Raw genomic sequence first — 22,822 nt, forward strand, 5'->3', positions numbered from 1 at the left:
GCAGAGGCTCTGGAAGCAATAGACCTCGGAGAGACCACACATAAGAAACCAGGGACCACCGTGCCTGAGTCCATCCACTCCTTCAGTGAGTCGTCAGCTCTCATTGTCTTTTGACCAGAAATATTATTTCACTTGGCCCTGGCCCATATTTGTAGAAATGTGGCATGGTAGAGCTCTGTTGTCGTCATACATCAGTACTATAATTGCTCACTGTACTAAGCCACTCAAGTCCACCTTTACTTTCATTTAACTGTAATGATCGTCCGCATGTGCTGTCAGATTCATCAGGATTCCAGGCTAGAGAGCACTCTTCTTAAAGTTGCACTATGTAACTTTCCTGTTCTACCCCAGATTTGAACCTGTGTCTCCTGTGCAAGTGCTGAATGTTTTACCATTGCGCTAATAGAGCCTGCCTGCTTGCTCAAGGGAGAAATTGATTTTTTTAACTGAAGGTCAAAATGTTTGCCAAACCAGAAATGGGATCATGTCAAAGATCGTGTGAAACAAGATCTAAATGTCTCAATAGAAGAGCAGGGAGACCAAATACAACCACCCCAATTGTATTAACATACTCTACCATACAGATTGGACAAAATACTTATTTATTCACTAAAATAATACAACTTTAAGTCAAGAACAATGCTACTCAAACCTTTTAATTTCAAGGACCCCCAGTTTGGTATAAATTACACCACGGACCCCCCCATTCTGAGGGTACAAATGGACCTAAATGGACCTTATGGGTCCATTTGGTTCCATTTGTACCCTCTCAGAGTTACAGACCTGTAAGGGTCCATTTAGTTCCTAACTATCAATCATTTAGCTAGGGACCCCCTGGGTCCCCCTCAAGGACCCCTGGGGGCCCAAGAATGATGTCATATCAGGACGTCGTTCACAAACTGCACACATCAATTTGTACAAATGTCACAAGGAAGCCATGCCATTATTGTCTCCGCCAGGAGACATTGTTTTCACTTTCCGTCCCCCCCCCTCGGCCAAGCTAACATTGGTCAAGCCTCACGTGACACGTGACAATACGGTGAAATAGTGTGATCTGATTGGCTAGTGACGTATAGCGGCCTATAAATACATGTGTCACTTTGAAAGAGTCTTAGCCTCTTTCAAAGTGAGGTAAGACAGGAATAATCACAAAATGGCTGAAAAATGGCGGATACTGTAACAATTGGATAGGACACTTACACAGACAGGACAGATAGGACACTTACACAGACAGGACGGATAGGACACTTACATAGACAGGACGGATAGGACACTTATACAGACAGGACGGATAGGACACTTACAGTATACAGACAGGACGGATAGGACACTTATACAGACAGGACGGATAGGACACTTATACAGACAGGACGAATAGGACAGTTATACAGACGGATAGGACACTTGTGTCATGTTACTATGACACAGTAACATGTTCTATTTTTTGTAAGAATTAGAACATTCCCAACATTCCCAACACAAGTCTGCTGGCGGAGACTTGTGCTCCGAGGAGCACTTTTTCTAGTTAGATTCTGTTTCTTATCTAAAGACACTCATCCTGTATGTGCATTTATGTTTATCTAGTCGGAGATGGTCTGGTACACCCCGAGGCGCTCAACAAGAAAGCTATCCAGATTATCAACCGGGTGCGGGACAAACTCACAGGTAAGAGGACAAGGACTTGTGCACTCCTTACCAAAGAGATATATCCCTTTAAATGCCTCGACCTTCACCCATGGGACTGCTTAACTCCAACCAGGTCGAGACTTCTCTCACGATGAGACGCTGGACGTGCCAACTCAGGTGGAACTCCTCATCAAGCAGGCCACGTCACACGAGAACTTGTGCCAGTGCTACATCGGATGGTCAGTACCGTCACAAATGATCTTTACTGTCCACGTCAAGTGGCTGCTTTTGTGACATTTGCTTGGGTCAGTTCTGTAGTTTACATCTTTCATGTTGGGCTTTAAAGGAAACGTAGATGATTTCGAACGTAAATTCCATTGTTCTGATATGAAGAAATGATATATTTAGTGTGGGGGGGGGGGGGGATAGCCTATTTCTAGAAGTGTACGCTGGGGTGTCTGTTAACGGTCACACACCGATTATGTTCTTTTCCCACCAATAACACCATTTACATTTGTGTTATTTATTGTTATTTATTTTATAAATAAAACCCATTTAGTTCATTTTCGTGTGGCACCCATGTTCTTGTAACATACTAAGCGTGTTATCAATACTTAGAATTATACTTAGATGGTAGAATTACGCATAAAGTGAAAGTGACTGATCCATCCTTCTCTGACCAAGCCTCTATTCACACCTACTGCACCTACTGCTCACAGCACCAATCACACTGCAAGGCATGAGCTTGTCGATCTGCTTTTTCAGGTGCCCGACACTTGACCACGTATATATAATCACGCGTCATATGCTGTACCTTTTTCTCTCTGCAGGTGTCCATTTTGGTGAAGACACTGCATTCTGTTGGTGGAGCCCTGGAAATGGTATCTCAGACACAAACACACCGGCTACGAGAGAAGCCTCTCAAACTAAAGCCTGGATGAAATTGTGTATTGTCACTGGTATTTTTCAACGTTTATGGGCAAGCACCTTAAAGGCCTTTTCATGCCAAGTCAGATTTTTCTGCACGGAACAACAACCCCTTCCCGCACGTGACAAAAACAAAAAAAAAGGTGCCGTGCCACGATGGTTTGTTATATTTTTGAACTGGAGCCAGTTCCATTTCTGCAGAGTTCGTACAGTATGTGTTTAAAACATCAATTAAACAATTGTAACCTTTATTTAAGTATGGAGTTACTTTTGTGTTTTTTTTTTTTTGTAACAGCGTTAGCTGTGTGTCCTCTACAATAAAATCTATGATCAAGAACACTTTGAAGTTTCACTTTTATACATCTATCTCTAAAGATGAAACTGATAAGATAAGATAAGATAAGATAAGCCATTATTGATCCCATGGGGGAATGCAGGTGCCATAGCAGCAACAGCAGTAAGAGTGAAACACAGGATAGGTACAGGTAAGAGTAGAGAGATAATTAATTAAAATAAGTAGACTTAGAGTCTGATACTAGACATATGCACATGGTCTGACTGAGCGTATTCCATCAATAAATATAAGTATAAATCTATTTATCACCAGTGAATATATACATGAATATACATCTCGTCAATGGATATATGAATGGATATATGTACAGACTATCGACAGTGATTATGACACTGACACAATACAAACTGCCTATATACTGTAAATGTACAGTCTATCAACAGTGAATATAGGACTAATTAGTATAATGGTCTATCAACAGTGAATTATTAAATATGTCTCACAACAGTTATCCTTAACAGGCATCTGCCACAGCTCTGCTGTGTACATTCCAGTAGTCCATGTGAAAATGTGCCAGAATTAAGCAGGAGTCAGTAATCCAAGAACAGAACAGAACACATGGGGGTCAGCCTTGGTTGTGGAGCTTGATGGCTACTGGCATGAGAATTGAATCAGTTTTTAAGAAATGAGTTAATCTCAATGGAAGATACTAAGGCTTAGGCCTATACATAATGGATGTGAAGTCGCACTGAAATGATATCATTTGAATTACTGTTTTAATTATATAACGATATAATCAGAGTTGTGCTGTGTAATAACTACTAATTTACTTTGAATAATTAAGTACAGACAGAAACATACATGACAGGACATTTCAAGAGTCTTTCAGAATAGGTCTTGACAGTGCGATTCAGCGAAACAGCAAGCAAAACTTTTAATTGGTCTACATTGGTACATTGGTTTAACTTACAATGAAAAAAAAAGTTTTTATTCCAGTGTGGAACGTTTTGCTCTCAAACCTTTTCTGTGGGTGCTATTGCATAAAAGACTAAAGTAACTCCATATTTAACCATATTAGTCTCAGTGAGATTCAATCAAATTAGCAAGAGAGACCTGACACATAAATAGAACATTATACATTGAATTGGAACTGATTAGGCCTCTAACAATGATTAAAAGGAAGCTTAATTGTTACCATTAAAAACTGTAAAAGATCGAATATCTACATTTATTCACAATTTGTTGAGAAGCTGTTGAAGTTCTGTAATGTAGAATGTAAACAATTGTGCTGCCCAAGAACATTGATTGAAGATGAAAATATGGCAGAACATAATATTGAATTGGAATATTGATGTTTACCCTGTTTTCTGTGAGGAGACTAACCTCACCCTCAAATGCTGTGACTATCTCAACCTTTGTAGGCTATAGTTTGTCATCTTTGTTTTGGTCTTCTAGGACGCTACTGTACATTCTGGTGTGTTTGTCATCCAGCAGCCTTTTACGTTTTTTTCTGCTTTGAACTGGAATGCCTGATGATGCAAGTTTAGCCGTGAACATTTTCTGTCCTTGTAACCAATGATTGGCCTTCATACAGTCTATGCACGAAATGACGTATACTAAATTGTGTGAGATCAGGCTGGTTGTACTACACTGTACAGGCTGATCCAATCGTCTACAAAGTCATTTTGGTCTACGGACAAAGGCAAAGGACAATAGTGGGCTGGCTTTGGGAGGCTCGTCTTTTTCCGAGATTGCTTCAGACTTATATTGTCCCGGATTTTCATACTGTATCATATCTTGGTTTGAAAAGGTCTTAGTCGTTGCATTTTGTAAGGAAAATATAAGAGCACCGAGCATGTGAAAGAAATCCAATATGTTGATTATTACCATGTCCATAATAGCTATTATTTTTACCCGATGGTTTCAACTCAGCACACTGCCTTGAAGAGGAAAGACTGATCTGGTTTTGTTTTGGAGAGGTTTTAAACCTTGTTCCTCACTTACTAAAACTCCTATCCACAGTGGCCAAACTGTTAACAAGTGAAGATTTGATACTTGTCACACTCTGTATGCCTCATAGACTCCACCAAACCATAGCATTACTGTGCATTAATGTGACATATTCGATTAAAAATGTATGCCTTTTACTAACTTACAGCATTCTGTGAAGGTTACACACATTTGACAAGTTTTGATGAATGATGGTCATAATGTATGGGCATTTGTTTGCCATTAAAAATGTAAAGATGTGATCGTGCCTTGTGTTGTGTTACTATACCGATTCCCTTATTAGTATAAACTTATGGTGTTGACTGGCTTATGATAGAGAAAGCTCTCTGTGGTAGCGCCCACAGAGGGCACTGTGACTCCTGCTTACAGACCTCCTCCATATTCTGAGCAAGTAGAGACTGAAATGATGCAGTCAGGCTACAGAGGATCACATCAGATAAGAGCCTGCCCCCAAAGCAGAAAACACTTCAATTTAGGATTTTGGACACATTTTGAGATGCAGTTCCTCACAGGAAATGCGGTCATTAATGGCAAACGCAGACACTGAAAGTTGTGTCAGATGCATTTCTCTTTTGGCTTTGACCCCTATCAACTTGGTTTCATCACACACCACTCTGCTTAAAGTGTCTTCTGCACCCAGTTCGGTTCATTGCTATTCCCCCTCTAATTTCATCTTGGACTTCTAACCCTGCATTCTCCTCTGAAGGTTAATTACTTATAGATAGTTAAGGATTACGGCGCAGCCAAAATCAGCCAATTGATCTCTTCCCCCGTGTGCCCACCTCTGCAATGTCACACTCCTTACACATCGGGACAGAACCCAGGCGATTATCTGCTCGCATCGATTGGCTCCTCTGTTTTGCCTCTCCCCTCTCTTTTCTCCTTCTCGCGTTCCTTCCCTGCTCTCTGTCGCTCGTCCTTTTTTCAAGCCGGCACCCCCTCCGCCGCCCCAAAAGCTCATTATGGAAAATGTGCCTTTTCATTGTCTATGCTCCCGTTCGTGTTGTTCTTTCTCGCCCCGTCTAATTTGTTTGTATTTTTTCAGCCTCTCAAGTCTGTTGAGGGGCAGGCGAGTCAATAGCTCAAGTTAAATAGGCTCCATCGATTGGGAGAGGGATTTAGCTGTTTACCGAGTGTGGCGATGTGGCCTGGGCCTGCGGACGAGCAGCGAGGCTGCCTGGTCGATGGTGACAAATGATACTCATCGTAGGACAATAGCCCCTAAATGATGGAAAGGTGAGGGGCTCGGCGGTGGAGGTTGAGGCCATGGCAGGCCACATTCCATCAGGCCTTAAGGCTTTCGTACAAGGCCAGCCAGGCCAGACACCTTGAGGCACGTCACGAGAACTGATGGGCACACAGAAGTACATTCAGGAGTACAGGGTCCCTCCGGGGCGCCCGGCTCTCTCTCCAGCCCTGTTATCTTTCCCCTGTCAGGAGCCCTTTGTCCTCCATTCTTCAGTTTGAAGAGCTCCCCAGGAGATATGATTCTGTTTTTCCGTGCTGCTCTCCTGGGCTTCGCAGTGACCTCTACACATTTCAGAGGTGCCTGATCCCAATGCTCACCGTGTCCGTCACAGGGGCTGCTGTAGTTTTGTCACATGAATCCGAATCATAGAATCCGAATCGACGTTATTGTCACATCACAGGTTTAATGGTGTAAAGCAGTGGGTGAAATGTATTTGTGTGCCAGCTCCATCATCTTGATTTTCAGGAAGAGATTTTCAGGAAGAGAAAAAGAAAAAGAAGGGGGGGAGAGCAAGGATAAAAGAAATCAAACAGTAAATAGAAAACTGAGTGAAGACTACTTCTGTATGCGCCTCCTCCGATACACATGGCGTCACCAGCTATCCACCTGACAGTGAGGAATTTTGTCTGGAGAGCGGAATTCATGCAGAGGTTCACACTATCTCCTCCACCTCCCCTCCCCACTGAGCAGATGCTGCGACCAACCAACAGGGGACATTGGTGTAGCAACAAGGACGTGATCCCTCGCCTGCTTCCCGCCAGCGAACACTGCCAAATGTTTTCGGTGTGGAGCGCTGCTAGAGCTATATTTAAGATCAGCTAAAAATGAGACCGAGTCTAGACAGTGTGTGTGTGTGTGTGTGTGTGTGTGTGTGTGTGTGTGTGTGTGTGTGTGTGTGTGTGTGTGTGTGTGTGTGCACGTGCGTGCGAGGGAGGGAGAGAGAGGGGTCTCAATGGATTCTCTTACCGAATATGAAATTTATTTTGTATGTATGTGCATATTCATATATAACAGAAGACAATTCTTTGGACTGATCACTGCATTTTTATTTTTACTTGACTGATTTTCGAAAATCTCACAATTGGGTATAATAAGAAAGAGTGTGTCAAACACCTTACTATCTATTGCTACCAGTGATGAGGAATTGGAATAACCACTTACTCACTCACTCAGTTTTTATCCTAATGAATTGTTGTCAGTAATTAAGTAAAATACTTAATTTGACCTTGTTAACACTCATGCTTGATTTTCAGTGTCACTTTCTTCAGCAAATAGTACAATTTGACTGTAGAAGCAACATTGTCAAGTGGTGTAACTTTTTCATAAGATATAGGAAAAAAATAGAAAACTGTGGAATAATGAAACGTGGTTACAAGGTTAAGTATTTCGTTCTCACTTGCATCTTGTATGCTTCTGTGGCAGGAGAGCTGTGTCAGTGGTTTGTAAGCACAAGGATTTGGGTTCAAGACCACTATTAGGCAATTTTTTCATTCTCCCGTCCATCTAAATTCTATTATTTCGTTCTCACTTGCATACTCCATGCCAGCCAAGGTTCTAGGTTCAAAACTCAATAAAAAACTACAACTATGAAATTAACTTTTCTAGAAAAAAACTGCTTTGAATGCCTCAATAAAAAACCCAGTAGCCATCAAATAAAAAATAAAAAACTTGAATCAAATGCCACAATCAAACTAATGATATTAAAAAATGGGAGGAAAAAAAACAAAAGTTAAAAGGAAATCACAAAAACAAATAAATAGGAAATCACAAAGAAATGCCCCCTCCCCACACACACACACACACACACACACACTTTGCTTAATATGTAAATGTATAAGCTCCTCCCTCTGGAGGTGGGCTCCCGCATGCTCCTCCACTTTGGATAGTTACATTAAAATAATTGGTGGATATAAGGTTTTACTTTCTGTAACAGTGCGGTATTATGACCACAGCTTCTCTTTGATTAGCTATCCAAATCTTTAGAAAATAAAGAATAAAGCTCACAGCATGTCGCTGTCTTATGCCGACAAAAGATTTATGGACTCATACTTAAAATATTCTACCGTAAAAATAAATCCTGTGTTGATTTTACATTAAAAGTCTAAGTTTTTAGGACGCTCTGGTAGCTCACCTTGTAGAGTATACTGTACCATTTGCACTGGCTCGGGTTCAAATCCCACACAAGGCCCTTTGCTCTATGACAGACTCATTCCCAAACTCTCTCCTGCCATTCCTTGCTCTCTATTGCTGTAAAGAAGAAATGCCCCTAGAAGAATCAAAAATGTGTGTGTGTGTGTGTGTGTGTGTGTGTGTGTGTGTGTGTGTGTGTGTGTGTGTGTGTGTGTGTGTGTGTGTGTGTGTGTATATATATATATCATTATTTACCTCAACCGTATGTTTTGTCTAAATTGGCACTGGCTCTAATACTTCACTGAAGAGCATGTGATGAAGGACTTCAGTTTATTGAGTCACTTAATTGATCATTTGAGTTAATCCAATCAGAGAGGGACTGCCAGCTGATTAGGGCCAGATTTAGTTTATCTTTTCAGTTCAGTATGCTGGTATCATTCGATGAGGGACACTTGAAGAGAAGACTGAAGCCTCTCACTGCATTCTTACCGATGCACCACAGTGGTCACACCTTTCCATCCAACTAAACGTAAAGTGATCTCTCTATCCTACATTACAAAGAGCATGTAAGATAACATGTGTAGCACTGGCCCTTTAAGGAAAGTGCATAAAGAGGGGTGGCCAGGTTTGTGGCCTCCTGTCTAGCCAGAAGCCTGGTTTGAGTGTTTGTGAGAGAGACCTGGAGGCATGAGGGGTACAGACTAATTCTTGGTAAGACAATCTGAAACAAATGACAAGGTTTTTATAACTCATTGTAACAATAGTATATATATAAGAGTTTAGATAGGCTGACAATATTAGGCCTATTGTTAATTATACTAATAGATATCTGTACTTCCAGAAGCCTCCAGGTCCTTTGAGCAGCAGTACCCTGTGGCTGTGCAGGCCTTTATCAATTGGAGCCATGAGCATATATTGACTATTTGGGTATGTTTGTTATTTTTCTGTATTTTGTCATCTTGCTATAGGAGCCTAATGAATTGATGAATTGGGATGAATTGTTGGAGGGTTGGTAGGAGCTATATATATATATATACTATTTAGACTGAGTGCAACAGGGTTGACTGAGGACAGAGCTATACTGGGCCATTAAGTAGCATTGCATGATTTTGATTTTGATTATTTGTAGTTTGTTTTGATTTGCTTATTTGCTGATTTGCTTTTGGTTACTTATTTACTTTATTTTATTTTGGTTTGTATTATTTGGATTTGATTTGTTTAATTTCTGTTTATTTAGTTTAGAGGCCCCGAAGCCCTTACCCTTATTGCCCCTTTGCCTCATGAGTTTAGTCCCCTTTGCAGAACTCTAACACTAACCGCTTTCTTCCGTTCTGTATTTTAACCTGACCATTTTTATACCAACTGTTGAATAAACTTGACACATTTGATACATCAGCCTCTGGTTCTGTTAATTCTGAACCCGTACCTTCCTGGGGAACCTTACCTTGTTCAGTCCTATATATCTAAATTTATATATATATACAGTGTATGGTTAATGTGTTTAAAGGATCCCTCACTCCTATATGTGTGGGTGGCGTAGTCATTGCTTAAATATCGCCCTGCTACACATGTATACTGTACCAGAGAACAGTGGTGCAGTGGTAAAATATGTGCTTGTTAAACCAGAGGTTGAGAGTTCAGTGTATGTCTTTGACACCAATTGATTGTTGTGTTGTGTTTATTGTGTCATTGAGTGCAGGTGTACATGTGTGGAGATTTGGTGAATCAGGATAGGAGAGCCACTCTGATGCCATCCAATCATGATCTGGGACTGCTGGAAAGCAGGAAGTTGGCAATCAGGAAACGGATTTGTCATGAGTGAGTAGAGTGTGCTCCAGTGCCACCGGTATACGTTTTTAATGCGTGTAGTAATTCTCAAGTGAAATAACCTATTGCTACCTGATTCAAGTGTCACTGAGTAATAATATGCCGTAGCACATTTATGTGCACTGCGCATCAGGAGTTGCACTCCTGTGCGTGAGGCAGGTTTCTGCTTTAAAGGAGTAGTTCACCCAAATAAGCATGTATTTTCTATCAATTACACACTCCATGAAGTCTTGAATTCATGGAGACTTTTTAGTTTTTGTCGCATTCCTGAGCCAATAATTTGATGACCGGGTCATCGATCAGTAGGAGACTCTTTGACTCTGCCGGTCATCAAATTATTGGCTTAGGAATGCGACAAGAAAATCTCCATGAATTCAAGGCTTCATGGGATGTGTAAATGATAGTAAATAAGTAATTTTTGGGGTGAACTACACCTTTAAGGTGCGCTTCACTCTGCTCATCCTGTGGTAAGAATGTTTGTTTTTCAGTATCATTGGTCTGATTTCTCTCTCATTTCTGCTTGCATTCTGCTCTCATTCTGTCCTCATTTGGAGTGTAATGATTTTGGTTCTGATTTAGCAATGGAAGACAGCTTGAGGTTTTTAAGTGTCTCCACTCTCCACTGTGCCCGGACAGATTTATTTTCTTTTGCTTTAGTGGGCAGATCCTTTGTGTAGTTTTTTTTTGGTATTTTCTTAAGATATTTCATACACAAATCTCATTCCAGGCACTCACCTGAATAAATTAAGCACCTGAACTCCAGCGTCCCTATTCTGGGGAGGAACATTTGCCAAAAGTAGCAGATCTACAAGCTCACAATGTGTCGCAACACAACGCGTTGTGAGGTTGACTATCGGCTGTTTTTGGCGAAGTGATTAGGTGTAGAGTGAGAAAAGTATACCAAGTACAGTTGCAACTTAAGCATAGTATTTGCTAGGTATTGAGGGTTTAAGTGGTTAACCAACAGTTAACTAGTCTGACACCAGGCCTGTTCTGGATTCAGTTCTCATCGAGTTAGAAGGTCAACACTTGCAAATGCACCGTTAACTTCATCAGAGTATATTATGCATTTGTCTCCCCATCCAAAGGCGTGTGTCGTCTCACCCCACCAACCACCCCGATCCCAACCCTTTTCTCTGTCTCTGCCATGGTTAACAGATGTGTCAAGTGTGAGAGAGAGAGCTGGTGGGTGGATGGAGGGAGGGGAGGGTTCATATTGACGTCCAGCCTCAGAGGTTCGATAGCAGGCACTGGAGTGTTTAAGCAGGGGCCCAGCGGCCAGGGCCCCGGACTGTCTTTGTGCACTGTGGTGTAAAGCTAGTATCGATGAACCTGACAGCAGTTTAGTCCACCCCAAGATCTGCCGCTCTCTAAAGACACTTCAAACATATATATGCGCGCGCGCGCGCGCACACACACACACACGGGGGTGCAATGCTCACTGGACGGCCTTGCACGCCGTGCCGGAACCTATTTGACCAGGAGCACACGCAGGCACACGCATAGATTTAAAACTACTTTAAATTCGCACCTCAACAAAGTTTTCAAAGGTTCCCGACTCACACCTAGCGAATTAACATATAGGAATAAGCCTAGATGCATATCAATTGTCCATTGTGTGACTTGCAGTGTAGGTGTTAAGCGGCGTGCGCGTCACGTCATTGAAATAGAGTGCAAGAACATACCAAATGAGCATTGCACATACGCACGCACGCACACTTTGGCCTTGTTTACCATGCCAGAAAAGGTGTGCCTAGATGATACCACAGGTAAATTACAAGTTAAAATATACCTATTACTTAAGGATACGTTGTTATTGTTAACTTAAATAACTGTTAATACAGTCATTCTTTTAATACACATATTCATTTAGAACATTGATGCCACCATGCCAAGGGTATGCGAAAATACTGCATACCCTCTGGCCAATCAGAGTCTACTATTTTCCATGGCCATAGTATAAAATAAATACCTATTAACCACTTTCAACCTGGCATTCCTATTGTAAGCATATCATTATTGGTGAAAAATAAAAAAAAAGACGAGTTGCGATGTGACACGTTGTGAGCTTGTAGATGACTATTTTTGCTATTCGTCATACGACGAAGAAGTAGCCTATACGTAGAGAGCTTAGGTGGTTAAGATCTTACTTTTGGACATTCTAGCAAATAAATCCAGCTTCTTCCAACTTATGATACGTTTCTACCATCAACATTTTTTGGTGCCCAGGGCTACAATCAGGATCGGTGCCCCCGGGACAGAATTTCATCAGCGGGACAAGGAGTGCTGCTGACGCATATTGGCACCGATTTAGCGCTATTTCAGCAGCCCCCGGACAGTATTTCTGTGCCGTTACTTGCAGTAGTCCTGTCTTCTTTTTTTTTTTTTGGCCAGGCACTTGGTGCCCCCCGGGCTGCAGCCCTTAAAGCCTGTGCATTAAGCCGGGCCTGGTTTCTACGGTATGACTGGCTCAGTGTCCATACAGCAAGCTGATGTACCAGCCATGTGTCATGGCTGTTTAAAATGAGTCTTTGTAGCTGAAGGCATGGTGTTAGTGGAGGTAAAGGTTAAAATCAGTGTTGCCATTCTTTCAACACTGTAACAAAATGCCTCAAGGCAAAGTCATCACTGCAGTTGACTCAACTCCAAGCAACATTTGATTTTTCAGGAGGAAGATGAGGCAGGTAATACTGAAAAGTAAAGACTTATCATTGGGAGAATTTCTTGGCATAGGCAACCTACCAGTTGCCTAAGGCGCCCCCTTATGTGCCAATTTAAAGATGTTTATACATTACAAGAAACTGTAGATATTCTTATACAGTAGGCTATACTGTAGGGGATTTTTCAGTCATTCTCTGTGTAGGATGTTAAAGCTGTAATGTTTCATATTTTCTAATGGCAAAAAAAAACCCTGAAAAAACTGACCATGATATTGACATGATCCTGACCATGATACTGACATTACTTTTTTTGTGTGTGTGTGGGGGGGGGGGGGGGTGTGTGTGTGACTCAAGTACTAGTGTTGAGTACTTGAAATTGGCCCAGGAGCCAGATGTATAGTGGTTGTGTGTGCCTGTACTGGGCAGCTTCCAGGTGTGAACGTATCTTAATTTATGAATTTGAAGCAGGTTGAGAAAGAGCTGTGTGCTCAGCACAAAAATAAAATAAAATACAGCTTAAAAAAACAAATCCCATTTGTCTCAGTGCGTACAGTAGCTCTCCAATAGTCGTAGAACCGGGCTACAACAGCTGACATTTCTCATTCGGAGACTTTTATTGCGCATTTCAGCTTTATTGCATAGTGTCTAATAAAGAGGTTGGTTATAGGAGACCGATGTTGGCGGGGGGGGGGGAGAGAGGAAGGGTGAGTTGAGGTCATACATACAGTAGGAACAGGGCTACAACAGTTAATCAAACGAATTATTATAACAAATAATCGATTAGTAATCGATCCAATTTAGGGCATTGTCGTTATAGGTGAAAAGTTTTTCGAAAATAGTGAATCCGATCTACAAGCTCACAACTTGTAGATCTGCTATTTTCACAACTATTTGCACAACACTGTTGAGCAACAAAGCATGAAATAACGATTAAGTGGTAAATCAAGTCGTTGACACCGATAAAAAAAAAAAGATCTGCAGTATACAAAAAACGTGCTCGATTGGATTAGTCAAAATAGTTATCAATTGAATAAGAGAATAATCGAAAATTGCAGCCCTACACAGGATTAAAACTTGTTACATTTACACAGTATGTGACTGAGACCTATTAGCCAACAGGATGCCTCAGCTGACATCATCGTATCACATTTTCGCATGCAAACCAAACTTTATGGAATCCATTTAACAAACCTGGCTTGCACATTTGATCAGAGAGCAGAAAGAACCAATTTGATGTTGCAGTCACAATGATTGCTGCAAGTGCCACTCTGTTCCTTCCATTGCACACAACTTGACTGACTACTGATTTGAACTACTGTATAATTTACCTGAGAGGTGGGTGTGTGTGCGTGCGTGCGTGCGCAAGACACAGAGGTGGGTTTGAATCCACCGTGGTGCATCTGGCTTTGTCGAGCGTCTAAACGAACACAATTAGCCTGTGTTCGGGGGTGGGAAGCCGGGAGGGGAGGGTGAAAATGGTCATTGCCCGTATCCCTATGGGCAATGACGGCACCTGTCAGGAGGGAGTGTTGGGCGGGAGGACAAAGGCTCGAAGTCCCCCCGGTGGTGGCTCCTCACTGGCAGATAAGTCAGTAGGCTACAACAGCAGTGGCAACACAGAAATGTGTGTGGGGAGGAATCAATTGGCATAACCACTAAATTGGGCGGGGAGGGGGAGAAAGCAACAAAACAAAAAAAGCGAGAGAGAGTTATCCACTCACTTCATCTTGATTTCATTTCTGATACAGTGGCTATTTCAGGTACAGTGAATACAGCCAGCGTGCAACAATCCACCTGCATGAGCTGTGGATTTAACCCAATATAATGACCAGTATGGAGTGTACACACTGGTGAAAAGTAGTGAAAATAGCAGATCTGTGACCTTTAGGTCAGCTATTATATCTGCCATATAGAAAGCCTCCTTAGTCCTTACCTTCTCTTTCCTGGCTTGGTACGGGGGGCTCTCACAGACCAACAAGGCTAAGCTGCGGAGGGTAACCACCTTGGGGTCTAAGCTCTGTTGGGTGCAGTGCTCTGCCCTTCAGCATCTCTATGACCAGGGGACAGTGAAGAAAGCGGGAAAGATCGCGAGAGACCCAACTCATAACCTCAGCACCTGCTTTCAGGTCCTGCCCTCGGGTAGGAGAGCCATTGGGCTCCTTATTAAACAGAAAATACATTTTCAGGTCAGGATATCAATCTTATCCAATCAGGATAGAGAACTCAGTCAGGATACAGATTAAACAAGTGGAATAGGAAGTGATGACACTAGGAAATTAGCAGAACAACATTGGAACTATAAAAATAAAGCTGATGAATGGGTGTGTACAAAATGGAACTAAATGGACCCGTTAGGGTCCATTTGGTTCCATTAGTACACTCTCAGAGTTACAGACACAAGGGTCCATTTGGTTCCTAACTATTCATTTGGCTGGGGACCCCCTGGAACCCCCTCAAGGACCACTGGTGGTCCCTGGACCATTGGTTGAGAACTCCTGCTCTATAGCAATGATTACTATCATAATATAGTGCTTTAACCTTTTAACACATTTTTTTTTGTTTTAACCAAAGAATATCATTCTTTAACAATTATTTTACAGTTTAACATTTTAATAAATGCCACATCGTTGTTGCGGGTGGAAACATTGTGTGTCCAAAACCGTTACTTTTCGGGAAATGCAATGACATTTTTCAGAAATAGTGAAAATAGCAGAGCTTGTAGATCTGCCAGTATAAAGTCCAGTATAAAGTCATTAAAATAAGACTCTCCTTTATCATTAACTACACATTAACAGCTTAAGCCCTACAGTATATACTTCATCATACTATGAACAGCAACAATAACTGATCTACAAGCTCAAAATGCTCACTATTTTGAAAAACTGTTATTTTCCTAAATAGAGGTTAATGTGATTAAGGCATCAATAATTGCTTTACAATTCAATAAAATAATATTTATTATTGTGGAATTCATTACTCTGCATAATGATTACTTTTACTTTTGCTGCTTTAAGTACATTTTCATCCTAATAGTTTTGTACTTTCACTTAAGTAAGCTTTTGAGTGCAGGACTTTTACAGAGTATTTCTACATGATATTTGTACTTTTACTTAAGAGAAGACCTGAGTACTTCTTCCATCACTGGTACTTGACATACTTTGATATCAATGGTTTCAGCATCACCAGCCCTACCAATAGAGAACAATGGGTAGAGTTTGTCAGTGAAAGTGTCTTTATGAGTGTAGATGTGAGTCATGTCTTCAGGGTCGTAGAAGGACACATCCCCCATGTCATAGTCCAGCTGGACTCTGATCCTCTCAGGATTCATCTGCAGTGGGATGGTTTCACCACACCCATTAATATAGACACCATCCCTCTGTGTTATACACCAGTATCCATATTGTGGTGAGGCACATGTCTTTCCCTTCCTGTCCACAGTTTCTTTAGCCAAACCTATATCCCAGCTAGGATGGTTGCCAACCTCTACCTCCCAGCTGTGTTTTCCTGAACTGAAACCCTCTGAACCCAGAACATTAGCATAATTAGTGAACCTCTCTGTGTTGTCAGGAAGCTGCTGCTTTGTGTCTGTCCATCTCACACTGGTCAGGTCTTCAGACAGACAGAGATAGGGGTTTGCTGTGTTTGGGTCCAGAATGACAGGAGTGAACTTGACCCTCTCCTTCATCTTCTCCCAGACTGTGAAGCTCAGGTTTCTCAGGTGTTTGGTCACGTCTATCAGTGCTCCTGAGTCCAGCTGTGGATCTGACAGTGTACACAGGACTCTGGCGCTGGTCTGAGTGTGTTTATAACTGCTGAGAAATGACAACTTTTGCTTCTGCAGCTCTTGTTCTACAGCAGAGATGCTGTCTGAGAGAGAGGAGATCTGCTCCTGAATGATCTGAATGACCTCCTCCTTCTGCTCCTCTTCCTCCCTCAGACCTGCTAGTTTGGCCTCCTCTTCCTCTGTCAGGATCTGGTGGAGCTTTTTAAACTCTGCTCTGATCTGCTTCTCTGCTGTCACCACCCGCTTCTTGTTGTGTTGAACCACTTCATTATTATACCTAGTTTGAATGTCTTTGCATTTGGTCCTCTTGTCCTTTAGAGTCCCGAGGTCAGACTTCAGTTGGTCCTTCAGGTTGTTGACTGCTTGTTCTATAGGAACCAGCTTGTGACCAGGGTGGTGAGAGGAGTCACAGATACGACACACAGCTCTCTGTTCTTCCTCACAGAACAGTTGATGCTCCTCTGGATGTTCACAACTCAACACTGCCTCAGATGACTCAGTTTTCACAGCAAAAGAGTTAGCTAATTCATTCAGTCTAAAGAGAATAAGTTGACCCTTTGAAGATTTTCTCTTGCAAGTGGGACAGTTCTTGTTTTTAGCTTGATCCCAGAAGTTTTTCAAACATTCAAAACAGAAGCTGTGATGGCAGCTCAGAGTCACAGGATCTTTAAAAGTGTCCGAACAGATTTTGCAAGTCTGGACATCGTCAACCAGAGCGAGTTTCTCTGCCATCTCTGTTGGATTGCAAAGTATCTTTAAATAGCAAGACTCACCAATTCACATTCCACTTCAACGTACCACTGATAAAACTCCAACTTCTGTAGTGTTCAGTAGGAAACAAACGCTTTTCTTTCAAAGATAAAATCCAAAAACCAAAAAGATCGAATATGAATTATCACCGGGATAGAGTGGCAGTCAGAGTGCAAAGTGTGAAACTATACACTGTGAGTAGGGTGATGTTGGTTAATATTTAATAGGATGATAATAAACAATCAAATATTAGATTGTTCTGGACAGGTTCAAGGTTCAATGGTTTTAAATGTTTGGCACCCTTTGATTCATATTTTATTTGCGATCAGAGTGCTATCTGTCTCTTATATGTCATCATGATTTGTGTGCATGGGGATCTCATCTTAAACAAGCTTAGTGCTTAATGAGTCTCCCTGTTTAGTAGACCTTGTATTGGGAATTTGTACTTCCATGTACTGTTGTTCTCATGTCTTACTAAATAAAGTACATCAATCAATCAATCAATCAATCAAAGATTTAATTCATAGACATAAGTTAATTAGAGCAGGTATAGAACAATATGAGCTGGTTAATTCAGAACATTAGAGCAAAGTTCATCATTGGTTACTGCACCTGTTCCTATCGCAAGAATGGACTGCTGTGCACCCTGGCTTGTGGTCAGTGTAAGGGAATCACCTGCACCAATGTTGAAGTGAACAGAGAAGAGTTTCTAGATGATTAGACTGTCTGGGTGTTGAAATCACCTGCACCAATGATGCAGTGAAGGTTCTACATATCTCTCTACATGATGTGGTTAAATTAAGTTGGAGTAGATTATAGGTATAGGTATTTCTAGATGATTTAAGTTATGTGTAATGCAATCAGGAGGTCACAGTCAAGCTTTGAAAACACCTGTGCCTTTCAATGTGCCTTTTATTTTCTCTATGTTTTACTTACTGCATTTAGTTTTGTGATTTCACCTGTAAATGGCAATACAATTTAAGTTAAGTTACCAAAAAAATCTCAGTCTTATTAAAAATGCTTCTAATCAATTCCCTGACCTCAAAAACATAGGATTAGACACTTTGTTTACATTCATAGCTCTATTAGTTTGGAAGATATACCAATTTTTGGAATGAAATACTCACAATGGTGGCCATCTTGGATTTAGGGTATTAGCAGTGAGCAGATCAGGGTAGATTTTTTATCCTGGCTAGTAGACCTAATTTCCAGTCAAAATCAGTTGAGAAACAAAATAATACAATTTGGTCCAACCTGAGTGGATTTTTTTACTTTAATTACCGGACTTAACAGTGCAGACAGCTTCTCATTGCGATCCGCCATCTTGAAGTTACAGCGGTAAACGCTAAACAGTGAAATGCGAGGAGAAAAACACTAGACAGGAAACGGATACGATCGAAAAATCCGGAACCTGTGTAACTCCGTTTCCGGTGGGCGAACCGGAAACGGAAGTGGATCAAACATTTCGGAAAGTGCCCTTTTTGTTCCTATCACGGAATAGACCACTTTGCGTAGGTCTACGCGATTGGCACGTGACGGCTTTTAATAGGTTCGCTTAGATCTACGCGACTGGCAGTCAATGTGTTAAACACAAACCCCCTAATACCTGATCCACCTCACCTGGTCTAACTGGACTTGCTTGCTAATGCCTCCCCCACCATGAATATGTGCACACACGTGCACGCACAGGCGTCTGGATGAGCTGGACTTGGTGTGCTAATCGCTCCATGGACATGCATACATACAGTACATGCACATTGCACACACACATGAAATCATACACAAACACATTCTGGGCGCTCCACAAGTGTGGAGAGGACATTGCTTTCTTTTAAAGTCTCTTTTGAATGTAGAATTTTAGTACTTTTATAGAATTGAAGTACTTTGCTAGGTGTTTTAATTGTGGTGTATATTTATGTATTGTCTTGAATGTATGCGTTGACCAAAGCAAAACTATTTCCCCTTGTGGATAATAAAGACATCTAATCTATTTTCACTAAAGGAATGGTTTTGGCCACAAAGGTTTCCACCAGACAGCAACGTTATACTGTACTGTTGATTGGGTTCCTTATGCTGTTGACGGTCCATTTGCCATGGTGTGGCAGTAGTTCTGGGCCTTTGGAAAGACAGGCTACCTATACTGTCCAAGCAAACTGCCATTCTGTTTAGGACCTGGTGGGTCCACTATATTATAACTAGAATTAGTTCTAATGTAACTCTATGGGTGGGCCGCACTGGAAGCTAACAATATCTTCAATAACAAACAGCCCTGCCGTGGGCTGTTGAATCGCCTGGGACATTCCAAGTCATGTAGCCACAATCATTCAGCCTAGCGCCCATTTACACTTGGTGCCGAGCCGGTGTCGTGCACTGAAAACGGCTGATCTACAAGTTCACAACGCATCGCGCTGTGACCCATTGTGAGCTTGTAGATCAGGCATTTTCGGTGTGCGACACGATGCACAACCAAGTATAAATCACCATGTGTAAGTAACTTGTTGATGTGGGACCGTCCTCTAGCTGTCTGCGCTGGGGCCATCCTCTTGTCTCACTGCTCAGATTTACTCACCGCAGGGAATGGCTATTACAATCTCCTGTTATTATTTGCCATAAAAACGTGCCGAATGGCGACTCAACGCAGAGGCCCTATAAAACGCAGCGGGCTGTGAGATGGCGTCTGCGCATCATCAATCAGACACAGCGGTGGAAACAGTCGGGCCTCTCCGGAGGGGGAGTGGAAATTGATTTTTCTATAAGTCTCAACGATTAGGGTGTGAAAGGGGAGGAGGTGTGGTAGGGGGATGGGGTACCGTGAGAAAATGGGAAAAGGGGGCAGGGGTGGAGGTGTAGAGATGGAGGAGGCAATGTTAGTCAGGTCGGGGTCATCGCTGCTCAATCTGTCGAGGATTGTTTTTTTAATTTCTCTTCAACGCATCTAAATGGTAGGTTTTGTTTGAAGTTGGAGGGAGGGGATGGCTCTGCAGAAAGACCCCTCGTAGAGTAGCATCTCATAAGCTACTGTATGTCATCTTTTTTTTTTTCAAAATATTTTTATTGATTTTTTTGTGACATACATGACATCTACTTTCACACACATTCATACACATATACCCCCCCGTACTTGCTAACATAAAAATAAAAAATAAAAAATGATCACATTGTTTACACTTTCTTAAATAAAATAGATAAATTAATAAAAAAATATTTTTCAGTTTTCAGTTTCCTTCTCTCTCAAATAATAATATCCATAACGTTCATATATGTTTCCCACAGTTGGTCAAATTCATTTTGCTTTCCCCTAGTTATGTATGTTAATTTTTCCAGTCCAATACAACTCATGAGTTCCTTATGCCATATCCTTAGTGTTGGTATCTCCATATTTTTCCAATATAACGCTACAGCTCGCCTGGCTTGGAGGAGTCCGAAATCCAATATTTTGGTCTGATTTGGACTTTGTACAAAGTTCTTAGGGTAGATTCCCAATATACACAGTTTCGGACTTGCAGGAACTATACATTTAAATACATTTGACAGACATATTATGATTTCTTTCCAAAATATCTGCATCTTGGGACACTCCCACATACAATGAAATAACGTTCCCTTCTCAATTAAACATTTAGTACAGACATCTGGAATGTTAGCGGACATATGATGGAGTTTGACAGGAGTTATATACGTTCTCATTAACCATTTATATTGGAGTAATTTAAATCTTGTATTTATTGTCTGCTTTTGCGCTTTTAAACATGCCTGTTTCCACTCATTGTCATCAATGTCTTCTTGAATATCTACTTTCCAAGCATTTAATTTATCTATTGTCGACTCAGTACTGTATTCAACTAGTATATAATATATAGAGATGTGTCTTTTCCCCTCTAAATTTAATGTTTTCTCCAATGTTGATAGGGGTGGTATATACATAATTTGTTCACATTTTGATGACATAAAGCTTTTTAACTGTAGATATTTAAAAACATGTTTATTAGGGATCTGATATCTCCGACATAAATGTTCAAATGAGAGCATAACTCCGTCTACATAGAGGTCCATTATTTTCTGAATACCTTTGATATGCCACAACTTAAAGCCACCATCTTTTTTAGCAGGTACAAACTGGTCGTTGCCCCAAATAGGAGTGTACTGAGATAATGTAGGTATATCACTCATATGTTTATGGGCAGCATACCAAACTAAGATTGTATTTTTGAGAAAAGGATTTTTTGTGCGTTTTTTTATTGTTTTAACGTCTGATGAGTATAGATATAAATGTAATGGCAAGTGTGGAACAGATTCTTGTTCAATGCCCACCCAAACTGGAGGTAAACTAGTTTTAAAATAATACGATGCCGAGGTCAGCTGGGCTGCCATATAATACCATCTAAAATTAGGTAGTTGGAGTCCACCCCTTTCATAGGGCAAATATAGCAAATTAAGGCGAAGTCTAGCTTTCTTGTCGTTCCAGATAAATCTGCTAAATAATTTAGTTAAATTGTCAAAAAAAAGAGTTGGGGAGTGGCAATGGGATTGTTTGAAAATAGTATAAGAATTTAGGCAAAATGGACATTTTTATTATATTTATTCTTCCGATCATAGATATGGGTAAATTGTTCCATCGGCCCAGTATTTCCGTTGTTTTATCCACCAAAGGTTTGTAATTTGCTGGGATTATTTCCCTAATCTCTGGGGTAATCTTGACACCCAAGTATTTAAAACCTTCAGTAGTTGTCATAAATGGGGTGTTTACTATGGGACTAAGTCTTTCTTCCGTATTAAAGAACATTAATACAGACTTTGAGTTGTTGATTTTATAACCGGAGAACTGTATGTCATCTTTATCATGCCATTGGTACATACACATGAACCCTGGCATCCCTGTTGTTAAATAGGCAAACGTTTGGCAAAAATAGATCAACAAGTTCTGCTATTTTTGACGCGCTGTGAGTTTGTAGATCAGCTATTTTTGGCGAGAAGATTTGGCGTGGGGGGTGGGGAGGGGACCAAGTATAGGCACCTGGAAGACCCCGGTCAATAAGTATATTGGGTTTAAGTGGTTAAAATGGTTTATTTTTGCCAAACTCTATCCCACCCATTCACATTTTGTTGAACCTACCGAGTCCTTAGTGAAGAGGAAACAAGGAGAGTGGGCAAACAGGTAATAGCCCTCTTCCATTATCTACAGACAGCCTTTGAAAAATCCCTCTGACTCAAATAATATGAATCCTGTTTCTAATGGATTTTACTCACACACACACACACACACACACACACACACACACACACACACACACACACACACACACACACACCACAATATACTGTAGGTAAATCCTTTTTTCCATTCATCCTCCATACAGTAGGCCTACATCATGGTTTTGAAAGGGCTAACTGTATAAGCAGTCAATTATAGGACCTTCCTCAATGTCTTTCTGGTTTCAGGAAAAAAACACAATAGCTTACTGTCACTACTACAATGGAGGTCTTAACTGATATAATCAACGTAATTTGCTGGAAACAACACTGTGCTGCACCCTTTATTTTGCTTTGGACACAATTGACCAGTC

The 22,822-nt window shown here is 41.1% G+C and overlaps 2 protein-coding genes across 5 annotated transcripts in view; one reads left to right on the forward strand and one right to left on the reverse strand.

The window, feature by feature from the left end:
- Positions 1 to 2,890, forward strand: part of mtor (mechanistic target of rapamycin kinase) — a 161,870-nt gene extending 158,980 nt beyond the window's left edge. For all 4 annotated transcript variants that reach the window (XM_084070366.1, XM_084070367.1, XM_084070368.1 and 1 more), the window contains 4 exons: positions 5 to 85; positions 1,585 to 1,665; positions 1,760 to 1,865; positions 2,457 to 2,890. In XM_084070366.1, coding sequence (XP_083926492.1) covers positions 5 to 85; positions 1,585 to 1,665; positions 1,760 to 1,865; positions 2,457 to 2,472 — 284 coding nt within the window. In that variant the 3' untranslated portion in view covers positions 2,473 to 2,890. The remainder of the gene's footprint in view (positions 1 to 4; positions 86 to 1,584; positions 1,666 to 1,759; positions 1,866 to 2,456) is intronic.
- A 12,940-nt stretch (positions 2,891 to 15,830) lies between these two features.
- LOC311054132 (zinc-binding protein A33-like) lies at positions 15,831 to 17,240 on the reverse strand (the record flags this gene model as incomplete). Its single annotated transcript, XM_084070011.1, has 1 exon — positions 15,831 to 17,240. One exon carries the CDS (start codon positions 17,238 to 17,240, stop codon positions 15,831 to 15,833), a length of 1,410 nt encoding a protein of 469 aa, XP_083926137.1.
- Positions 17,241 to 22,822: the final 5,582 nt, after the last annotated feature.

The sequence above is a fragment of the Gymnoscopelus microlampas genome, assembly GCF_963454915.1.
Source record: "Gymnoscopelus microlampas genome assembly, chromosome: 10".
Lineage (NCBI taxonomy): Eukaryota > Metazoa > Chordata > Actinopteri > Myctophiformes > Myctophidae > Gymnoscopelus > Gymnoscopelus microlampas.